Source organism: Stegodyphus dumicola, chromosome 5, assembly GCF_044657685.1.
Source record: "Stegodyphus dumicola isolate Sdum_Otavi_A_Nest chromosome 5, ASM4465768v1".
Lineage (NCBI taxonomy): Eukaryota > Metazoa > Arthropoda > Arachnida > Araneae > Eresidae > Stegodyphus > Stegodyphus dumicola.
In genome coordinates, this window is record NC_140772.1 from 146,344,999 (window position 1) to 146,364,962 (window position 19,964).

At 32.4% G+C, this 19,964-nt stretch overlaps 1 protein-coding gene across 3 annotated transcripts in view; it reads right to left on the reverse strand.

Annotated features, from left to right (window-relative positions):
- The window catches only part of LOC146997285 (glycosyltransferase 25 family member-like), a 108,921-nt gene that overhangs the window by 78,568 nt on the left and 10,389 nt on the right, over window positions 1-19,964 (reverse strand). For all 3 annotated transcript variants that reach the window (XM_085816288.1, XM_085816290.1, XM_085816289.1), the window contains exon 3: window positions 16,549-16,613. In XM_085816288.1, coding sequence (XP_085672414.1) covers window positions 16,549-16,613 — 65 coding nt within the window. The remainder of the gene's footprint in view (window positions 1-16,548; window positions 16,614-19,964) is intronic.

Genomic DNA, 19,964 nt, shown 5'->3' on the forward strand with positions numbered 1-19,964 from the left:
ACCATAAATCTAAAATTTTTGCATCATTTACATGTAGCAACATAACACTATTCATGCGATCTGAATTTTCGATCGTATCAGCCTTACCCATTAGTGTCCATCCAAGCCACATTTCCATCAAAACTAGACCCAAATCTCACTGTTTTATGCTTCAGGTATCCAGTTTACCTGCAACATCAGTCCTCACAAGTCCAGGAATCTTGTCAGGAAAGAACTTATACAATAGATCTATTTTATCATTTAAAAACAGACAGCATAATTTTGCCACTTCTTAATTTCACATAAATTTCCCATGCGGTATTTTTGGGATGGTGGAACAAATTTGTTTTTGATTTAACACCTTGAAATTACGTCGACAGTTATACAAAAAAGACACTTAAGATAAATCAAATATCTCCTACGAGTTTGCGTAGTTTCTATACTGCTGAATAAACTATGTGTCAAAATTTCTTCACTAATACATTCATATCCCATTTCCATCATTACGAAATTTGATAAGTAAGATTTACTGCTGCCTAAGTCAATTAGTGTCTTATGTATTTCATTTTATTCTTATTCCTAAGATGAACAATAAGTGTTTGCAAGAAAATTTACAAGTAGCCGTTTTGTTGGATTGAGTGGAGTCCTTACTTTTGGTTTCATTCCTCTCAACCAGGAGCGATCGTTTCGAATTTTCGAGATTACATCTTTCAGTATACATTAATTTAAAATCACCCTTATCGCAAATCTCACAGGGTGGTACTTTATTTTACAAAATCAAGAAATCTGTTTTCTTAGTACCAAGCATCTGAAACATGCACCCTCTTTTAATAATATTTGCTTTTTCTCTTCATACGGCAAATTATCAGCATACCTACACTGGCTACTTAAATGTGTCTTGTTACAAAATACGCAAGTTTCTCTTTTAATTTCCGAAGAGTTACATAACTCTGCAGCTGTCAGAGTAAATCTTTCCTGTCGTGCTGACACGGGTGAAACAGTTTTGCTTACGATTTCGGTTTCAAGGTTAAATCTGGTACATGATAGATACACTTTCTCTTCACTTTCAGTCTCACGACATAATAATTTCATCAGGTTATCTAACTTACTAAAGGTTTCTTCTTTAGATGTTAGGGATATGGAATGCAAATTTCTTTCCCAAACTCTCAATATGGCGACAGGCAGACAAGATTCAATCAACAGACACAAAATTGAAAAATGATTTGCACTGGAAACACCTAACATATTTAAAGATCTTAAATAAGTTTCAATCTGATCATACAATTTAAAAAGAGGCATTTTAAGACCTTTACCGATTACGTTATTCATCAATGAAAGAACTTCTCCAATATACACTTCGAATCTCACCTTTAAACATTGTATTACATTTTCATAACTATCTGCTGTGCTCGGAAATGAGTCAACAAGTTCCCATGCCCTTGAACCCTGAAAAGTAGCTTGTAATAAATACTGATATTTATCCTCATTCACGATTTCATTAGCGTTATGTATCTTCTCAAATTGTACCCAAAATGACAACCATTCTTTAATATCCCCGCCGAACAACTTAAATTCTATTTTAGGAAGGTTAAATTTCCACTTCAATGAATCTTTAACTATTTGAGGATCATTTTTGATTTTAACATTTTTTAAAACTTTGTGCACTTTTGTCCTTTATCTGACAAATCACTCTTCATACAAACTAAAACCTTCATATTCTTTATCAAAATCCTTTTGAGAATAATTTTAATTTTTTAAAAGAGATCTTGTAGTTCCCTTTCCTTAAAATTAAGCTTATTCCATTTTTCTTCTAACTGGGCAAATCAAATTGCAATCTCTTCAATATTTTTAACTTCCCTGTCAACATTGTTCTCAAGTCCATTAGCTATGCACATTAATGCACTTCTAAGAGGTGTTCTTATCATTTTTAACTGATCCATAACACTTTAATAGTAATTGTAATAATAAATATAATATACAAGATTTCGCTTCAAAACAACTCAAGTTATCCTGGCATGAGATGTCAATTAATATTGTGTCCCAAGGCAATATTAATATACTTTCTCCGTGGTAAAAGTATTCCAATAGGAGGTAAGTAAAACATAATCTTACCTGAATCACTGGGATATGTCAGTTGTTTATTTCTGGATTATCTAAAGTATTCAAGGAAACCGTTCATACAACATAAAACATCAAGAGTTCAGGATCAGCTTTTTCAATTATATGTAATCTGTGCATAACATTACGTATCGCAACACACAGGTAGATTTTTCTCCTGATTACTTAAAGTTCCTTTTATTGAGAAACATCACTGTCCATGAAATTATCGAATTATCCTGCATATTGTTTTGCTTGTAAAAACCTGCTGATTAGTGAACTTGAGTGGTTCTGTATGGAGAAAACAGTATTTTTTTTATTATTATTATTTTATCTAACTTTCTATTTTATTCGTACACAATAAGTGAAGCCTGAAGACCCATGTTCGTTTGAAATAAAGAGTTGTATGGAAAATATTTTTAGTGGTGTAGCAGCAAAGGAGGAAGAAAAATTAGATTCTGATGAGCTTAAGCTCAGCTAATACAATGAATTCCACCACACTTCCTTAATTTTCTGATTTAATTCAGTTATTATTTTGTTTAATCCATTAATATTACAGCTATTTTAATAAAATTTAAATAAAAGTACATCCATTATTCAGCCAAAGATATCAGAAATCAAAATGCAGAAATAATATAGAAGTACTTTTTAATTCAGTTGAGCAGTTAGACCATATAAGAATTCTTGAAATACTTTAATATAAACACCGCTGTGTGAAGCAAATGCAAAGTTATGAGAGTAAATGTCTACAGATACTTTTAAAACTGCTTGGAATAATTTATAATCAGCTACCATATTTCATAATGATGATAGCCACAAATACGAAGGCTTTATGATACCACAAAAAGAAAGCAAAACTTTCTGACTAATGAAATATAAGAGGAAATTCTAAACACAGATGATATATCTGAAGTCTCGCATTGCAATGGCAATGTCCCTATCATCAATCCATTAAAGGATAGAAAAATATGTAGTATGATTTTAAATCCAGAGAAAATTATTATTTTGGCTTTGAGTCGCATTTTAATTCTAAGAGGTGGTTATTCAAACACAACCTTTAGAGAACAGAATCTATTTTTTTAAAGAGGGGGGAGAAAGACAGAGAGAAACGAAAGAAAAACATAGCAGTTGCATCAGGAAAAAAGACAATGAAATTGGTTATGCCTGGCACTAAAGAAATATCCCCCCCCAAAAGGTGATACTGCTTTTGTGCAGAACCACAAATTTTCTGATTAAGTTATTAAAGTATTAAAGCAACTACCTCAATAGTAGTTGCCAAATTTTCAGAATGTGCCAACCAAACTCTGGCAACCATGCACATAAATGTTTTTCTGGCAACCATGCTCATAATAATCATTCAGTCAAACAAAGCTGCCGTTTTTGCATGCATTCTTTTTTGTTGTATTCCAAGTTCCAATAGTTTTTACAAACAAATCATGATAATTTTTGCCTTAGTTTTAAAATATGAGCTTGTGGGATTTGTCAGCAATGGAAGATATTATGGTCAAATTTCTGCAAGAATACAAAATATTGGCGAAAATTTTCTAAAGAAAACAACATGGAAATGCATTTCCTACATAACCACTATTGCCGAGGTTTCATGAAGCTAAGTCTCCAGAGTTTTGTGATGTTTTTTTATTTGAAAACAGATTGCTGTCTACTTTGGAAGAAGAATAGTGCTAAACAGAAAGATTTAAATAAGAATGTAGGCATTTTTTTAATGTATCATGTAATTTTTATTAAATAACTCAAATATGTCCCAAATAGCACATGACGTAGCAAAGATGTTGCAAACTGGTCCGAGAAGTTGCAAAGTAGTCGTGGTAACTTTTACGACGTCTTTACAACGTTGCGAAGACACAAAATATTTGCCGGTGCATTATGGCAATCTGTCGACGTCGCTGAAATGTCATGATATTGACCGCTCTTAGATGTGGTCGTTTTAGCATTTTTTTTTAGTTCATCAGCATTACTTTTAGAATGAAAAGAGACTAAATCTGCCCTTTCAAGAATCTGAAGTTTGCATAAGATTTACTTTGCAATGTTTCATTTCTTTATTTCAACTAAATATATTAATCTAAGGTAGATTCATCTAATGAAATATAAATTAAATATAAATACTTTTGATTTACACTGCTGGCCACCCAAATTGTAACACCAAGAAAGCCAACAAATATCACAACAAAATTTATTTAGTAGATAACATGTTGACCAAGTATCAAATGATTAAATTTATAGACTTCTGTGAAGTGTGGTTCCTTCCAGAATTAGTAGCCAGAGTCACCACCTTTGTTGGAGGTCGCCGCTGCCACACGCCTCAGCATTGATTCAAAGAGACTTTGTATGTGTTCCTGAGGTACAGCAGACCAAGCAGCTTCCACGCATTGGCTGGTGTGGCAACATGTGGAAGTTCATCTGGTGTGACAGCTTGGGATGTAATTTGGGTCAATCGTTCAGCAACCATGGACCACGTTTTCTATCGGCGAAAGATCGGGAGAGTGAGTCGGCCAGGGAAGCAATTCAATCTGGCAATTGACGAAGAACCCTTGGACAATGCGTGCCGTGTGTTGACGCACATTATCCTGTTGAAATATGGCTGTGGGCAAGCCCTGTTGCAACCCCCTTGTATTGAGCTGTGCGCCGATTTATTCTCACCAAGTATTTAAATGTAACCCTACATATTTCTTCTTGTATGTCTATTAGATTAAATTAGATAAGGGTTTGAAGCGAGTCTCCGGCGCTATATCCGGATAGTTTCGATTTGAACCGAGATTAAATCCTCGGTAATAATAATGATTTTTTTTATTTGTTAATAAAACTTAGTTTAATTTGTAATAAGTCTCTTTATTTTGATCTGAACACAATTGATGAAAGCTTACCTTATACATCTACATTTTTGCTGACGTCCGCGACAGGACTGGAGTGCTTCAATTCAAGGTAAGCTGTTTTTATCATTTCTATAATTTATTGATTGATTATGTTAAACTGTTAACTTAAAATGAAGACTGAAATTGGTACTTTAATTAAACGGCGTACTGGGATGAGAACCCAGACAATGAAATTATGTAATAAAATACATACCATTCTTGAAAACGAATCAATAGCATTAGATGAAAAGTTCAATTTTTTGAATATTTGCAAAGATCAATTGAATGAGAGATATGAAATTTTAAAGAAATTAAATTCAGATATTCAAGATCTTTATACGGGTACCAATTTCGATAAAGAAATCGAAAGTGCTGAAAATTATAGTGAAAAAGTAATTGAATCACGGTACAAAATCATAAAATTTGTAAATGAACGCAACATGATTAACCAAGTTACTGCTTCTCAAAATACTCAATTAAGAAATGATTCTAGTGCTTTAAACATTAATGTTGATTGTTCAGTTAAATTACCAAAACTTACGATACCAAAATTTTATGGTGATTCTAGTTCTTGGCTAGATTTTTGGGGTCATTTTACTAACTAACGCTATTGACAATAATCCAAATTTGACTCCCATTGATAAATTTTCACATTTGAAATCACTCCTTGTCGGTAGTGCATATAATGTTGTTGCACGATTTTCACTTACTGAAGAGAATTATAATTCAGCTGTTGATTTATTAAAAAATCGTTTTGGTCGCCAAGACTTGGTAATAAAAGCTCATATGAGTAAACTTTTGAATCTGAAGCAAATAAGAAATGCTTCTAATGTTAAGGAATTGCGAGAGCTCTATGATAGTTGTGAAATTCAAATTCTCTTGGTGTTACGGCCGGCAACTGCAGACATTTACTCTGTCCAATTTTATTGAAGTTGTTACCAGCAAAAATTGCTCTCAAATTTAATCGTAAACGAGCTGACTTGGAAAAAATGGAAAAGCTTCTTTCTTTCATTAAAAATGAAACTGAAACTAGAGAAGCCACAATCAACATGCAAAGTTGTAATTATCAATCTAACGTTAAAAAAGAAAGATATAAACAAACTAATAATAAATTTAATAGTAATTATAAGCATGAAACACCTACAGTGTCAGCATCAACAACAAATGTTAAAAATGCTTGTGTTTTTGTTCCACTGACCTACACGATTCTAAGAATTGCAAGACACTCTCTATTCCTGAAAAATGCGAATAATTACATAAAGAAGGTTGATGTTTTCTCTGCTTCGAAAAATATCATATTTCCTCGAAATGTGCTAAATTTAATTCAATTCTGTGCAAAATGTGTAATTCCAATTTTCATCATTTTTCCTTATGTTTGAATAAAGCGCCAAAACCTCCTGTACCAGACAAAGAAAATAATCCTGATTCTACTTCTACCTCAGTATCACATTTCAAAGTAAATAAGAACGATAGTAGTAAACAGGTAAGTTTGCAGAAGGCAAGTGGTTTTGTGGAGTCTGACACTCATTCAAAATCTGCCTTGTGCTTATTTGATGTTGGTAGTCAAAGATCTTTTGTTGCAAAGCAATTGGTATCAAAATTAAATCCTCCAATTATTTGCCAAGAAAAATCTTCAAATATTTCCCTTCGGAATTTTTTTACCTCAAATCAAATCATTTGACGTCATTTCATTGAAACTATTTCGCAAAAAAAGATAAGTCTTGCTTCATTTTCATTGAAGCATTAGTCACCGACATTATTTCTAATGCAGTAATTTATTGCCCTAGACTAAACAAGAATATTAAGAGCACGTTCGCGCAGTTCTGTCTGCTGAAAAAGCTGACGAATCAAATATTAATTTGTTGATAGGAGCAGATTACTTTTATCAAATTTGTTAAAACATAGAGGTAATGAAACTTACGAATTATCTCATTTTATGCGATTCATTATTCGGTTACTCGTTTAATGGCTATTTAGGAGAAGCAAAAAATGAAAGAAGTACAGCTTCGGTTTTGAATCTTTCCGTAACTAACTATGAGCAAGAAGACTTGAAATTTATGTGGGAATTAGAGGATCTTGGGATTGGACAATCACAGGATAGTAAGTAATATTAAGACACAATAACACGCCGAATAAATACTAATTCAAAAGTCAAACAACAAAAATCAGCGTTATACCTACAAAATTTTCACAGGACTAGTTTCGATGGTTTTACCGAACCATCATCTTCAGCTGCAAAACCGCAAATGAACAAGATAGGAAATAATGATTAGATGAGATAAGAAAGCCTGGACAAGAATAAGCAAGTGGCGCCATCTGTTGGCGAAACCAGAACTAAAACATAATTTCTCTAAAAGCCGAAGGCAAATTTGGATTGGAATTAGGATCGTTAACTAGAACAGAAAGATTTTTATGAATGTGAAATGCCTCTAGAAAATCCAGTTCTCCAATGGAAGATGTTTTTTGAATAATTTTGGCAGCAGAAAAATTGAAAGTGTGATTTTCGGACCAACAATGTTGAGCAACCGAAGACTTCTGTGTTTCCTTTTTTCTAACATATGCCTCATGTTCTTTGACGCGAAATTTTAACGCTCTCTTAGTTTGGCCAATGTAAATTAAACCACACTGGCAAGGAATCCTATAAATACCCCAGGAATTCATATCCGGAATGCGGTCCTTGAGTATAGAAGTTGGAATTTTATTGATGGGAGAATAAACAACCCGAAAGTTAAATTTCTGCAAAATATGTGCAACTTTATAGCTAATTGATGGAAAGAAGGGAATGACAACAGAATTTTTAAAATCTCCTAAAATAAGAGTGTGGCTTTTAGTGTGTTCAGATGAGAATTTTTTAACTGCTTGATTAATAATGTTGGGTGAAAAGCCCCTGTCAATAGCTATTGCTTTTAAATAATTTAGTTCTTCATCAAGGGCTAGTTTGGAGGAGCAAACTTGAAGAGCACGGAAAACATAGGAATAAAATGAAGCTAACTTTTGTTTAGTCGGATGACATGTTTTAAAGTGTGGTGGAAGGCAAACCGATGAAGGTTTACGGTAAACTGTAGTACTGAAGTTGGATGTGTTACGTGTGACCAGAATGTCGAGAAACGGAAGAGAATTGCAAGTCTCAAGTTCAAAAGTGAACTGAATAGCTGGATCAATAGAATTCATTGTTGAAAGAACTTTATTTAAATCATCTTTATTACCTTCAAACAGGGTAAAAATATCGTCTACGTAGCGGAACCATGCCGGGAAGTTTAAAGTTTCAAACAATTTTGATTCATAATAATGCATGTAGATATCAGCCAGGATGGGACTGAGGGGGCTTCCCATGGCTAATCCCTCAGTTTGCTTGTAATATTTATTTTGGAAAACAAAATGTGTTTGTTTCAAACAGAGTTGAGTGAGAGAAATGAGCTCATCAATTTCGATGCAAGAGAAATGAAATTCGCGAAGTCTGGTTTCTAGACATCTTAATGCACCCTACACTGGGACATTGGTGAATAATGATTTTACATCAAAAGAAACCATGAGTAAATTACTAGGAGAAATGTTTTTAACCTTTTTTACAAACTCTATTGAATTTTTTATGGTGTAAATGTTATTGTCTAATAGAGTGGAAAATCTAGAAACTAAATATTTAGCTAAAGGATACGAGGCAGTACCTAAATTTGATACAATAGGGCGGAAAGGAATACCACTTTTATGAATTTTGGGAAGAGCATATAATCTGGCACAATTCGCAACAGATGGGATAAGCGAATGTTTTAAGTTGCTTGAAATGATTTGCGAAGATTTGATCGCAGTTTTTATTTTGGATAAGTCCGAAGGTGAAGGATCTTTAGGGATCGGATTATATGGTCCTTCGTTTAAGAGTTTAGTGACACCATCGATGTAAGTGTTCTTATCCATGACGACTATCTGGCCACTCAACTCTGTTTGAAACAAAAACATTTTGTTTTCCAAAATAAATATTACAAGCAAACTGAGGGATTAGCCATGGGAAGCCCCCTCAGTCCCATCCTGGCTGATATCTACATGCATTATTATGAATCAAAATTGTTTGAAACTTTAAACTTCCCGGCATGGTTCCGCTACGTAGACGATACTTTTACCCTGTTTGAAGGTAATAAAGATGATTTAAATAAAGTTCTTTCAACAATGAATTCTATTTATCCAGCTATTCAGTTCACTTTTGAACTTGAGACTTGCAATTCTCTTCCGTTTCTCGACATTCTGGTCACACGTAACACATCCAACTTCAGTACTACAGTTTACCGTAAACCTTCATCGGTTTGCCTTCCACCACACTTTAAATCATGTCATCCGACTAAACAAAAGTTAGCTTCATTTTATTCCTATGTTTTCCGTGCTCTTCAAGTTTGCTCCTCCAAACTAGCCCTTGATGAAGAACTAAATTATTTAAAAGCAATAGCTATTGACAGGGGCTTTTCACCCAACATTATTAATCAAGCAGTTAAAAAATTCTCATCTGAACACACTAAAAGCCACACTCTTATTTTAGGAGATTTTAAAAATTCTGTTGTCATTCCCTTCTTTCCATCAATTAGCTATAAAGTTGCACATATTTTGCAGAAATTTAACTTTCGGGTTGTTTATTCTCCCATCAATAAAATTCCAACTTCTATACTCAAGGACCGCATTCCGGATATGAATTCCTGGGGTATTTATAGGATTCCTTGCCAGTGTGGTTTAATTTACATTGGCCAAACTAAGAGAGCGTTAAAATTTCGCGTCAAAGAACATGAGGCATATGTTAGAAAAAAGGAAACACAGAAGTCTTCTGTTGCTCAACATTGTTGGTCCGAAAATCACACTTTCAATTTTTCTGCTGCCAAAATTATTCAAAAAACATCTTCCATTGGAGAACTGGATTTTCTAGAGGCATTTCACATTCATAAAAATCTTTCTGTTCTAGTTAACGATCCTAATTCCAATCCAAATTTGCCTTCGGCTTTTAGAGAAATTATGTTTTAGTTCTGGTTTCGCCAACAGATGGCGCCACTTGCTTATTCTTGTCCAGGCTTTCTTATCTTATCTAATCATTATTTCCTATCTTGTTCATTTGCGGTTTTGCAGCTGAAGATGATGGTTCGGTAAAACCATCGAAACTAGTCCTGTGAAAATTTTGTAGGTATAACGCTGATTTTTGTTGTTTGACTTTTGAATTAGTAAGTAATATGTCAGAATTAGATAGTGAAATAGTAAACAGATTTGAAGCTAATCTTAAATTTGTAAATAATACATACGAAACAAGTTTAATGTGTTCTATCTGATGAATTAAATCGTAAATTCGACAAAGAGCATGAATATGCAAAAATTATAAAGCTATTGTTTTGGAACAAGAAAATAATGGAGTTGTTGAAAAATGTCCTGATAAAATAATTCAAAATAGTTACTTTATGCCTCATAGACCAGTTTTAAAAGAAGACAAATCTAGTACAAATGTTAGGATGGCATTCGATGTGTCTTCTAAAGAAAAGCATTTAAACTCCTTGAACGACTGTTTATATCCAGGACCTAATCTTAATCCAAACATACTTGATGTTATAATGAATTTCAGAACATTCAGTGTTGCATTTTGCGGCGACATTGAGAAGGCATTTTTGCAAATTGCGATTACTGAAGATGATCGGAATTATTTAAAATTTTTAATTTTATTAAATTTAAGTACAGTCAAAAGTCGTTAATCCGCACTCGTCGGGACTTCGGCGATTCCGGATTATCGATTTTTCCGGATTATAGATCATCAGTTTAAATCTGGTAAGATGGCATGCAGAAATTACAAAATTAAAAATATGAAATCGTAATTTATGAAATAAAGAGCAATTATGATCTAAAGGGCATCAAAATTTACAAAAAGTAAAACCTTAATATTTATTTGTTTACTTTATTAAACATTTCTTTCAACGTAAATTGTTTAAGTTGCTTCGTTTCATGTGATAATACTTTCTCTTTAATTCTATTAAACAGACATAATTTCTTGTTTAGTTACAAAGTTCCGCTGTTCAAGTCCTATAATTGTTGTGTCGAGAATACCATCTAATTTGTCACTCAAAATTTTTTCGTTTTCAATAACCTCTGTGTCACTTTCTTCGCTATCGGAAGCGAATTATAATGACAAGGAACTTGATTTAAATCATATCAAAGACGGAGTGCATCGAGATGAAGTACTACATTTAGTAAGGAATATAAGCCAAATAAAATAAAAACATCTGCCCTGAAGATAAGGATAGTGCTGACAGATCAACTTCCAATTCATTGCGCGCCACGGCGTACACCCCCTCCCGCAGCCGCAGGGCAGCGTGAAATTGATAAACAGATTTCGGATTTTGAAACATACTTTTGCTTTGTAGATCCTTTACATATTAGTAAATATACATCGGAAATTCTATTTGACATAACCGAAAGTTCAAGCTTACTTTTATAAAACTGCTCTCGCAGCCGATTGACGATTTTTACAAAAATGATGAGATGCAGCAGTATCAAAAATCCAACTATCATCATTTTCCTGCAAGTTGTTAACATTAGCTTGAGCTATAAAATCGGACTGAGCATGGGAATTATTTTTACCTTTACACAACTTGGGTTTATTCTTACACTTAGGGGATGTTTTATTACTACTAGATACAGCTGAGGAAACAGAAGAAGCAGGCGAGGGTGATCTGGAAAAATTACCTTTCGCTCTACAGTACTTTTGAATATGACCTGGATGGCCACATTTATAGCACTTGAAGCCTTTAATCTGCTTAAATTTAGGTTCAAAGTGAGTACTTTGAACTTCTATAGTCTTACTGGAATTTTCCCTATCTATCTCCCTTAAATTAAGACGTGTTTCCTGTGCTAGTATTTCCAGTGCAACATTTTTAAATATGAGCTTTTCATCTGGCCACCTCAAAACATTCTGAACTACCTGATCATATTTTTCTGGAAGAAACCTAAGAAACTGAAAACATATATATACATCTCTTACAGCCTGATTAATATCAGCCAATTGTTCAGTTATCCGTTTTAATCTAGAAGAAAAGAAACTAATACTTTCATTTGGCTTAATTTTACAATTTAAGAACTCTGAAAACAAGGACATATGTTTAGATCGATAATCTGGCTGAAAAAAATTGGCAAGCGTATTCCATGCAACTAGCGGATCATCAATTTCACATATTAAGTTTCTATATTCAGGGCTTACATTCATATAAATCAAAGATAATGCCAAACGACTTCTATTTTGATAGTCGGCAACAATTTCTTTTGTAATATCCTTAACATCATTTAAATCAGGACATTTTTCAATACCTTTAACCAAAAGCCATGCATTTTTCTCATTTAAGACAAACTTCATGTCTTTAGACCATGTAAAATAATTACATGCATCAAGTTTAGCAATACTATGCATAACATTAACAGTAGCCATATTTGAATTTCAACAAAAATCGCCCCCCAGTCTCTTAAGTCCTAAATTAATTTTAAACTTCAAAAGTCTGCACTAAAGTTAACTCAGGGGCTGGGCCCATAACCAAAATGATGCAAAAGCAAAATTTAAAAATTAAACTTTTAGCAAAAGTAGCAATAGAAGCTCCCTATGTTATGTACTGTGCAGACATTGAAGACAAAAGTTTTTAAACTTAAACCAATTTATTAACAATATATAAAAATAAAAACGCAATGAATAAATTTAATCAATATCAGAAACTTAAAGAGTATAACATAATCATTATCAAAAATTACACTTAGTTGATAATCCATTAACCCCAAGGGTTTTTCCTTTAAAGAATGTTACACTATTAAAGAATATTTTACCTGATCTCCAAATACTGGCATTCAATAGGCGAAAAACATATCACTAAACAGAAATTACATGGTTTTAATGAAATTCGCTACACTTTCAATAAGTCCATGCTTCGTGGTCAAGAAGGCACCGGAAAATTAAATTAAATCCTCGAGAGCACTGAAACCGGCAAAACGACGCTCACTGTAGTTACACACGAGAAATCTCAGTTTGGAAAATCATTGCCGCTAACTCGAGAAAAACACTTGTGCTGAAGATGCCGCCTTCATGAAGAACATGGATGCCGTCCACGGCAGTCACTCACATCGTAGCCTATTTTGAGAATCCAGGAAAAGTCATCTTGTAGACTGGAACCACGGCACTAGTCGCTGGCTGGCATGCATCGCAACATCATCTTCCAATGGGGGCTGGAACTGCACACCAAGGAGCAAAGAAACAGGAACCAGAAGGAATGAACCAGAGCGATGCGAGATACTTATATCTGAAGTAGACATGACGTCATCTCACGGCAACCAATCAGCTATCGGCACAACTCAGCTTTCCAGATGATGTAACATCAAGTTTCATTTTTGCATCTTAATTAGGCTGGAAGATTCCGTTCTTAATACAAACACTGGCAGTGAAAAACGAAGTAGAAGTAACTGCTATATCCCTTTAAAATAAGAACTAAGCCTTATGTAAAAGAATTATTTCAAGGAGGAGAGATGATGCAGAAAAAGGGTTACAATAGGTCATATTTTTCAACATAAAGGTCTTACGTGCACGCGTAAACGCCTATGACGCACGCAGAAAGTTTGTAGCTTTGAGGTCCGGACTATAGATCATTCCGGATTATGGGTGTCCGAATTAACGACTTTTGACTGTATATTCTATTTTCTTCGCTTACTTTTTATGTGCTTGTGATAACAAAGAAATTCATAATAAATAGCAACAAAAAGTTTCATCATGTGCTATTTAACGAAGAGCTTACTTTAATATACTTAGCTTACTATCGTATACTATATTATTTAAATTATTTCTGTACAGTAACAAAAGGAAAGTTATTGATTATAAAAAGTGCATGAAATAATCATTGAAATCTACCAGGATTCTAAAATGTAGAAACTAAAAATAAGTAAATACATTAACATATGATTGAAAGAAATGGTGTTAAGAAACATCAGCATTACTTGTAAATACTGCAATCCATAATTATTGCACTCTTAATTGCTTAGTATTTAAAAAAGACAAACCTTTTTTTATTAATTGGAAATTTTAGTTCTGTTACATTCCTTCTGCTATTTATACTTTCAAACACTACTAGTTCGTGTTTTTTCTTAAATAGTGCTGTTATGTATGTTGTTTGTTAGGTTATTATTTCATTTTAGATATGAATATGCGAAGTTATTAGATTTAGGTATATTTTTGATCACATTGATTAACTACTTTATACTGTCTTTCATTTGCATATCTTGGAGATATAGAAGTTAATGGTTATATTTTTTACTGTGAAACGTGAATAAATTTATACTTGAGTTCAGGTAAAATACTGATTATGTTACCTTAAGAACCACTTCCTAATTTATCATGACAGGGGCAATTTTCAATGTCTCTGAGATTTAACAGAAATAAATGTGATAATGCTGTTATCCGAAACACTCTTTTTCTAACCCACATATATATCTTTACTTTTATTTATGTCTAATTGAGTTTTATTTACTTAAAACCTACTATTAATGTTAAATATTTATAATAACCACTTTTATAACTACTCTCACTTGAGGGAAAAAATAATGAAATCTTAAATAATCGTAACTTAGAATTTAAGTTATTTAAAAATTATAGTTTAAAGTACTGAAAATAATTAAGGCTATTATTAATTATGCATATTTAGTTTAAAGAGAAATTAAAAAACTATAATTTAAAGTACTGAAAATAATTAAAGCTATTATTAATTATGCATATTTAGTCTAAAGAGAAAAAATTGTACTTTCTGGTTTTCAGGAAATGATAAAATATTTAAACTTTAGATAAATACAAGGAATACAAAATTTTAAAAAAGAAGAAAAATATATTAATTATTAAACTTATTTTTCTGCATAAATGAACATGTAACACAAGGATATAATACTGACATTTTCACAACTGTTGCAAAAAGGTGGAATTTTGCGAACATTTAGGCATTGTTAAGACGTCATGATACTATGCTTTCACAACCAAAATATCACCTGATGCAATAACGATGATGCAATAACAATGTCTATGTGACAAAAGCCTCATCTTCAAAGACGTAATAAAGAGCTCTTTGCAACAGTTGCAAAACAGTGGAGTTTCACGGACATCTGGGCGACTTTAAGACGACATATTGCACGTTTTTGCAACGGCATCCATGACAAGTTCGCGACATCGTTACGATGTTGCTGCGCTACGTGGGGTATTTTGAATTGCTAAAATATGTTCTTTTTTCACATGATGAAAATGCTTACAGACTTACTATAAATATTAATAGTTTGAGAATTTTTCTGAAAGAAATACAGGAAATTCACCAACTTGATAAATAACTTCTTCCTTTTCATCTATAAAAATTGTATCAAGGTGATTGTGTTGATATGCAAGTACCCTGAATAATAGAATATGTAAAGAAATGCTAAATAGATATGACACAACAGAACTGACATTGACTTAATCAACAAACAGACAAAACTGATGTTATGGCTTTAAATGATAAAAAGAGGTTGTTGAGAATGAAAAAAATTCACTGAGTTTCAGTGAGAAATCACAAGATGGTAACTATACAACTTGAGTAACAGAACATGAAATTATATCCCTCTATTACAGGGTTTCTTAAACTGTGGATCGCGACTCCCAAGGGAAATCCTGGGATTTGCAGCAGAGAGTCGGCAAATATTTCAGCAATTTTGATACTTTTTTAACTATTTAGAATAATTTTAGTTACCAAATATTTTTACACAATGTATCTGAAAATAGATAAAGATAAGACAATACAGACAAAGAAAAAAACTAAAATGTTTTGATGCATTTTTTTATAATATAAACGTTCATTTTCCTTGCTTTGCACGTGATGCTGTCATTTCGTCTGTTACTTATTTAAAATTTTCACATTGTTCTATATCTTAAAATTAGAAATTAAAGTTAATGACCTAAAACTGCAATAGCATATTACAGTACAAGTGAAAAAATTGAAAGTTCCACTCACGCACATGTCGGATTTGCACAATACTCATGGGGTCCCACAAAATTTTTGTAAATATTATAGGGTCCTGAGGGTTGCGATTGAAAAAAGTTTCAGAAATTCTGCTCTATTAAGGAAAGTATTAACAGTAAAGGGAAAGTATTAACACATAAAATAAAGCTACTTAAACAAATGTGAAATGTTAAATAATACAAGATTAATATTAACATTTATTTATTTATTTTTTATTTTTTCGTGCGTGTGTAAACTTTGGTTCTTTTGAGGTCATAAGTGCTTTGTTTTCACTAAGAAACATTTTTATAATTTCCATATATCATTTTACTTGATTTCACTAAATCATCCAAGATCTGGAAATTTCTGAAATTTTTTATCCACAATATTCTGATGATTTGGAGTCTTGGATTTTGCACTGTAGTACATCTTGCACTATACTAAGTTAAATATACCTAACTGCTATAAGTAATTACTATATGTTATTTGAAAAGCTTGATCATGGTTAGTTTGAATGAATAATATTTTGCTGGACATTAACACTACAAATCTAAGAGAACACAGGGAATAAATCAATAAAAATATTTTACATTAAATAACTATTAACTTACTTTTCTTCTTCAACTAGAAGTTTCAAAGTCTTTTTATTTACTAAAAACACATCACTGTCTAAAAACTGAAAAACAGTTAAATGTTAGTAAAAATTAATTAATAATCTAATAAAATCAATTAGTAAATTAACAACCAATATAATCATTATGGTAAATTTATCAATAATACTTGTATAGATTTTTAAAGAGCATTAAGACTCAAATTTATGAAATTTAATGCTTAATTGACATACACAATAAGGTGTTTAAATTTTAAAAAATAATTAACTTCACAAATATTTTTAAAATGAAATAATAAAATAGAACTACAAAAATTTGAAAAATATGAAATTAATAGTTACATGCAAAAATAATTACATATGACAAAAGCAAAAACTTTCCTTCTACCCATTTTTTTTACACACATAGTAATTGTAGCTGTTGAAAAAGCTAAAGAAATTTTACTCTGACCTGGAGACATAATTGATTAAATATTAAGGAAAGCCCCCAACATAAGACAAATAGAAGCTTAAACTATATTTCTGTTAGATTAGATTGCATTATTTAACACTCTAGCTGCTTATCCCACAATTTTCGCAACCAACTCAAATGTAGCAAAATTCGCTCCTCCCACAATTTTTGTGGGCATTTTATTTTCTCTTTATTGAGAAGTATCCCATTTTTCACCATCTAACTAGTAAAATAAATCATATAATACATTCAACATTTGATTTAAGTTTTGACCAACAAATGACAATAGTTGTTCATTAGATAGCCTTTTTTTATTTTTACCAATTGCTGTTTGGTGCAATTTTCTAATTGAAATGGCTGCTAGAAAATGTTCAACAAATGACAAAGCATAGATTACCCATGATTTGTCAGATTCAGAAAGAGCGTGAGAGTCAATGTAACATTTGCGGTTCAAAGCAAAATGAATAGAAATTCACAAAGAAAGACAAATTTAATACAAAGAATTTCAAGTTGGACTTTGCCTTGAACCCTGTTTCGAACTGTATTATCATAGTAAACTGAATTTCTAATGTTATTTTTTCTATAAGTCACATAATTTTTAATTATTATACATTCTACTTAATATTTTATATAAAAAAATAATAATTAACACACGAGCATGCATGCTGGGCCCAATGGACTCACCCGATTAAAGAAACATTTTTAAAAACGTCCCTATTTTTCCCAAGCAGTTATGGTTCAGTATAGTCTCCTCGAAAGCCATCATCTTTATGTTTCTGAAGTTTTTCACCGGAAACTTGATTCAAAGTTTTGTTTTGACAGGATCGGGTCTTTCAGATTTAGCCCACCTATTCGCATTCTGTAACATAGTTCATTTGTGGTAGCACAGAAAACTGCACATATGTCACGTACCGTAATTTCCAGAAGAAACGCCGCAGCGTTTACGTGTTTAAAACTTAAATTTTCAGCGGGTGCGGCGTTTCTACCCATGCGGCATTTAGGTGCACTAAAAATAAAATATTTCCTATAATGGTCATTGTACATAGTTTGGATGGCTGGTCATTGTACATAGTTTGGATGGCTTGTCATTGTGCATAGACTGGTGCTGTTCCCACACAAAAGACCTCTCAGTTGCTTTTTGCGAACGTTATTTTGTTTACATTCTTTCCCTTGAATGCAGCAACATGTCTTATTCACCCTAAACGAGATCTCAGAACAATAACATTCCTCCCCCTTTCAAATCAACATTCTCATCAGTTTGAATAGTCTTTCTCCTCTGCCATTCGATGAATCTTCCATCCTCTCTCCACCCCTGCCTTTTCTGCAATTTTTTTCAAAGGCGGACACGACTCCACCTGCCTCGCAATAATGAACTCTGACGTATTTCTCTTTCAGCATGAATGGATTTTTCTTGGCATTCTGCCAGATACAGATCCCATCAGTTTTGAGTACAAGTACTTGTTGGATAGTTTTTAAGCATGCATTTTTCTTAACTGGTGTGTCATATATCAGGACTTAGGCTGAGTTTTTGCATCTATACGGCCCACGACGATGTCACGCACAATTTAATCTATTGCGGCGTTTCTGTGTAATTTTAATTTTTTTCCCGCCATTTTTCTCGAGTGCGGTGTTTACGCTGATGCGGCCTTTCTTCCGGAAATTACGGTAATTTATCCCATAAGGAAGAAATGTTGCATTTGCAAAAATTGTTAGATGCATGAACTGTTGAAGATTCCATTTAAGAAACTGATAATGAAAGTTATAATGAATTTTTTAGTTCTCATGATACTGATTCAGAAATTGAGATGCATTCTGAAAACGAAAACGAAAACATTTATTGCTTTATCGGAAAAAAAAAAAAAAAAAAAAAAGTGCAAAAGAAAAGCCTAAAGCTGATGTTAGAACTCATAATATTATTACTAAATTGCCTGGAAACATCGGTAAGGCAAAATATGTGGAGACTCCAAATGAATCGTGGGAACTTTTACTAAGTGAACAGTGAACAAATGTTGCTGAAAGTCGTCAGACATACAAATATTTATATTGCCTCTATTTCTGACAGCTTTCAGAGAGACAGATGCTCGTCACACAACTTTAATTGAAATGTGTGCTTTTATAGATATTTTATATTTTTGTGACATAAGTCATCTCATGTAAATGTGCGGGATCTATGGGTAACAGACGGAAACGGCTTGGAAATTTTCTACAAAATTATGTCCTACAAACATTTTCTTTTTTATTAAGATGTTTGTGTTTTGATGACATAACTCACGTTGTCAAAAAAGAATCAGATAAACTTGCACCTATAAGAGAGGCTTTTGAAGATTTTGTGAATAGCTGCCAGAAATATTACACTTTTGGTGAGCTCATAACAACTGATGAAAAACTTGAAGCTTTCCGAGGAAGATGTTCTTTCAGGCAGTATATTCCTAATAAACCTGAATAATAATTTCTGAATATGCTGAATAATAATATAATGAATTTCTAATAAATTCTTTATTAATATAATACGTTTTTCTATTCCTTTAAAAAATTTTATTTCATAAAAAATATTATAGAAATTAAAATTAAAATTTTAATTTTCATAATTTGCATATTTCGAAAGTTTGATCATAATATTTTAGTATAACTGTAACACTATTACCTGAAGAGTAACAGTTTTTCCTTCAAAAAACACGAGCCACTAGATAATATACTTATATGATTAATGTTTTAGAAGAATTAATGATATGCAAAGCATTTGTCTAAGTAATATACTTATATGGTTCAAGAGGAAATGTGAAATAGAGGTACAGTCAAAAATCTTTAATTTGGACGTCCATAATCCGGAATGAGTATTGCTTGGCAGCATTGTTTTATGGTGTCTGAAAGAGTATTGCTTGGCAGCATTGTTTTACACCAAGCAGAGTTTGGCTTTAGTGTCTAATTTATATTGACTAAGTTATTTCGTTTTTGCTTTATTAGTA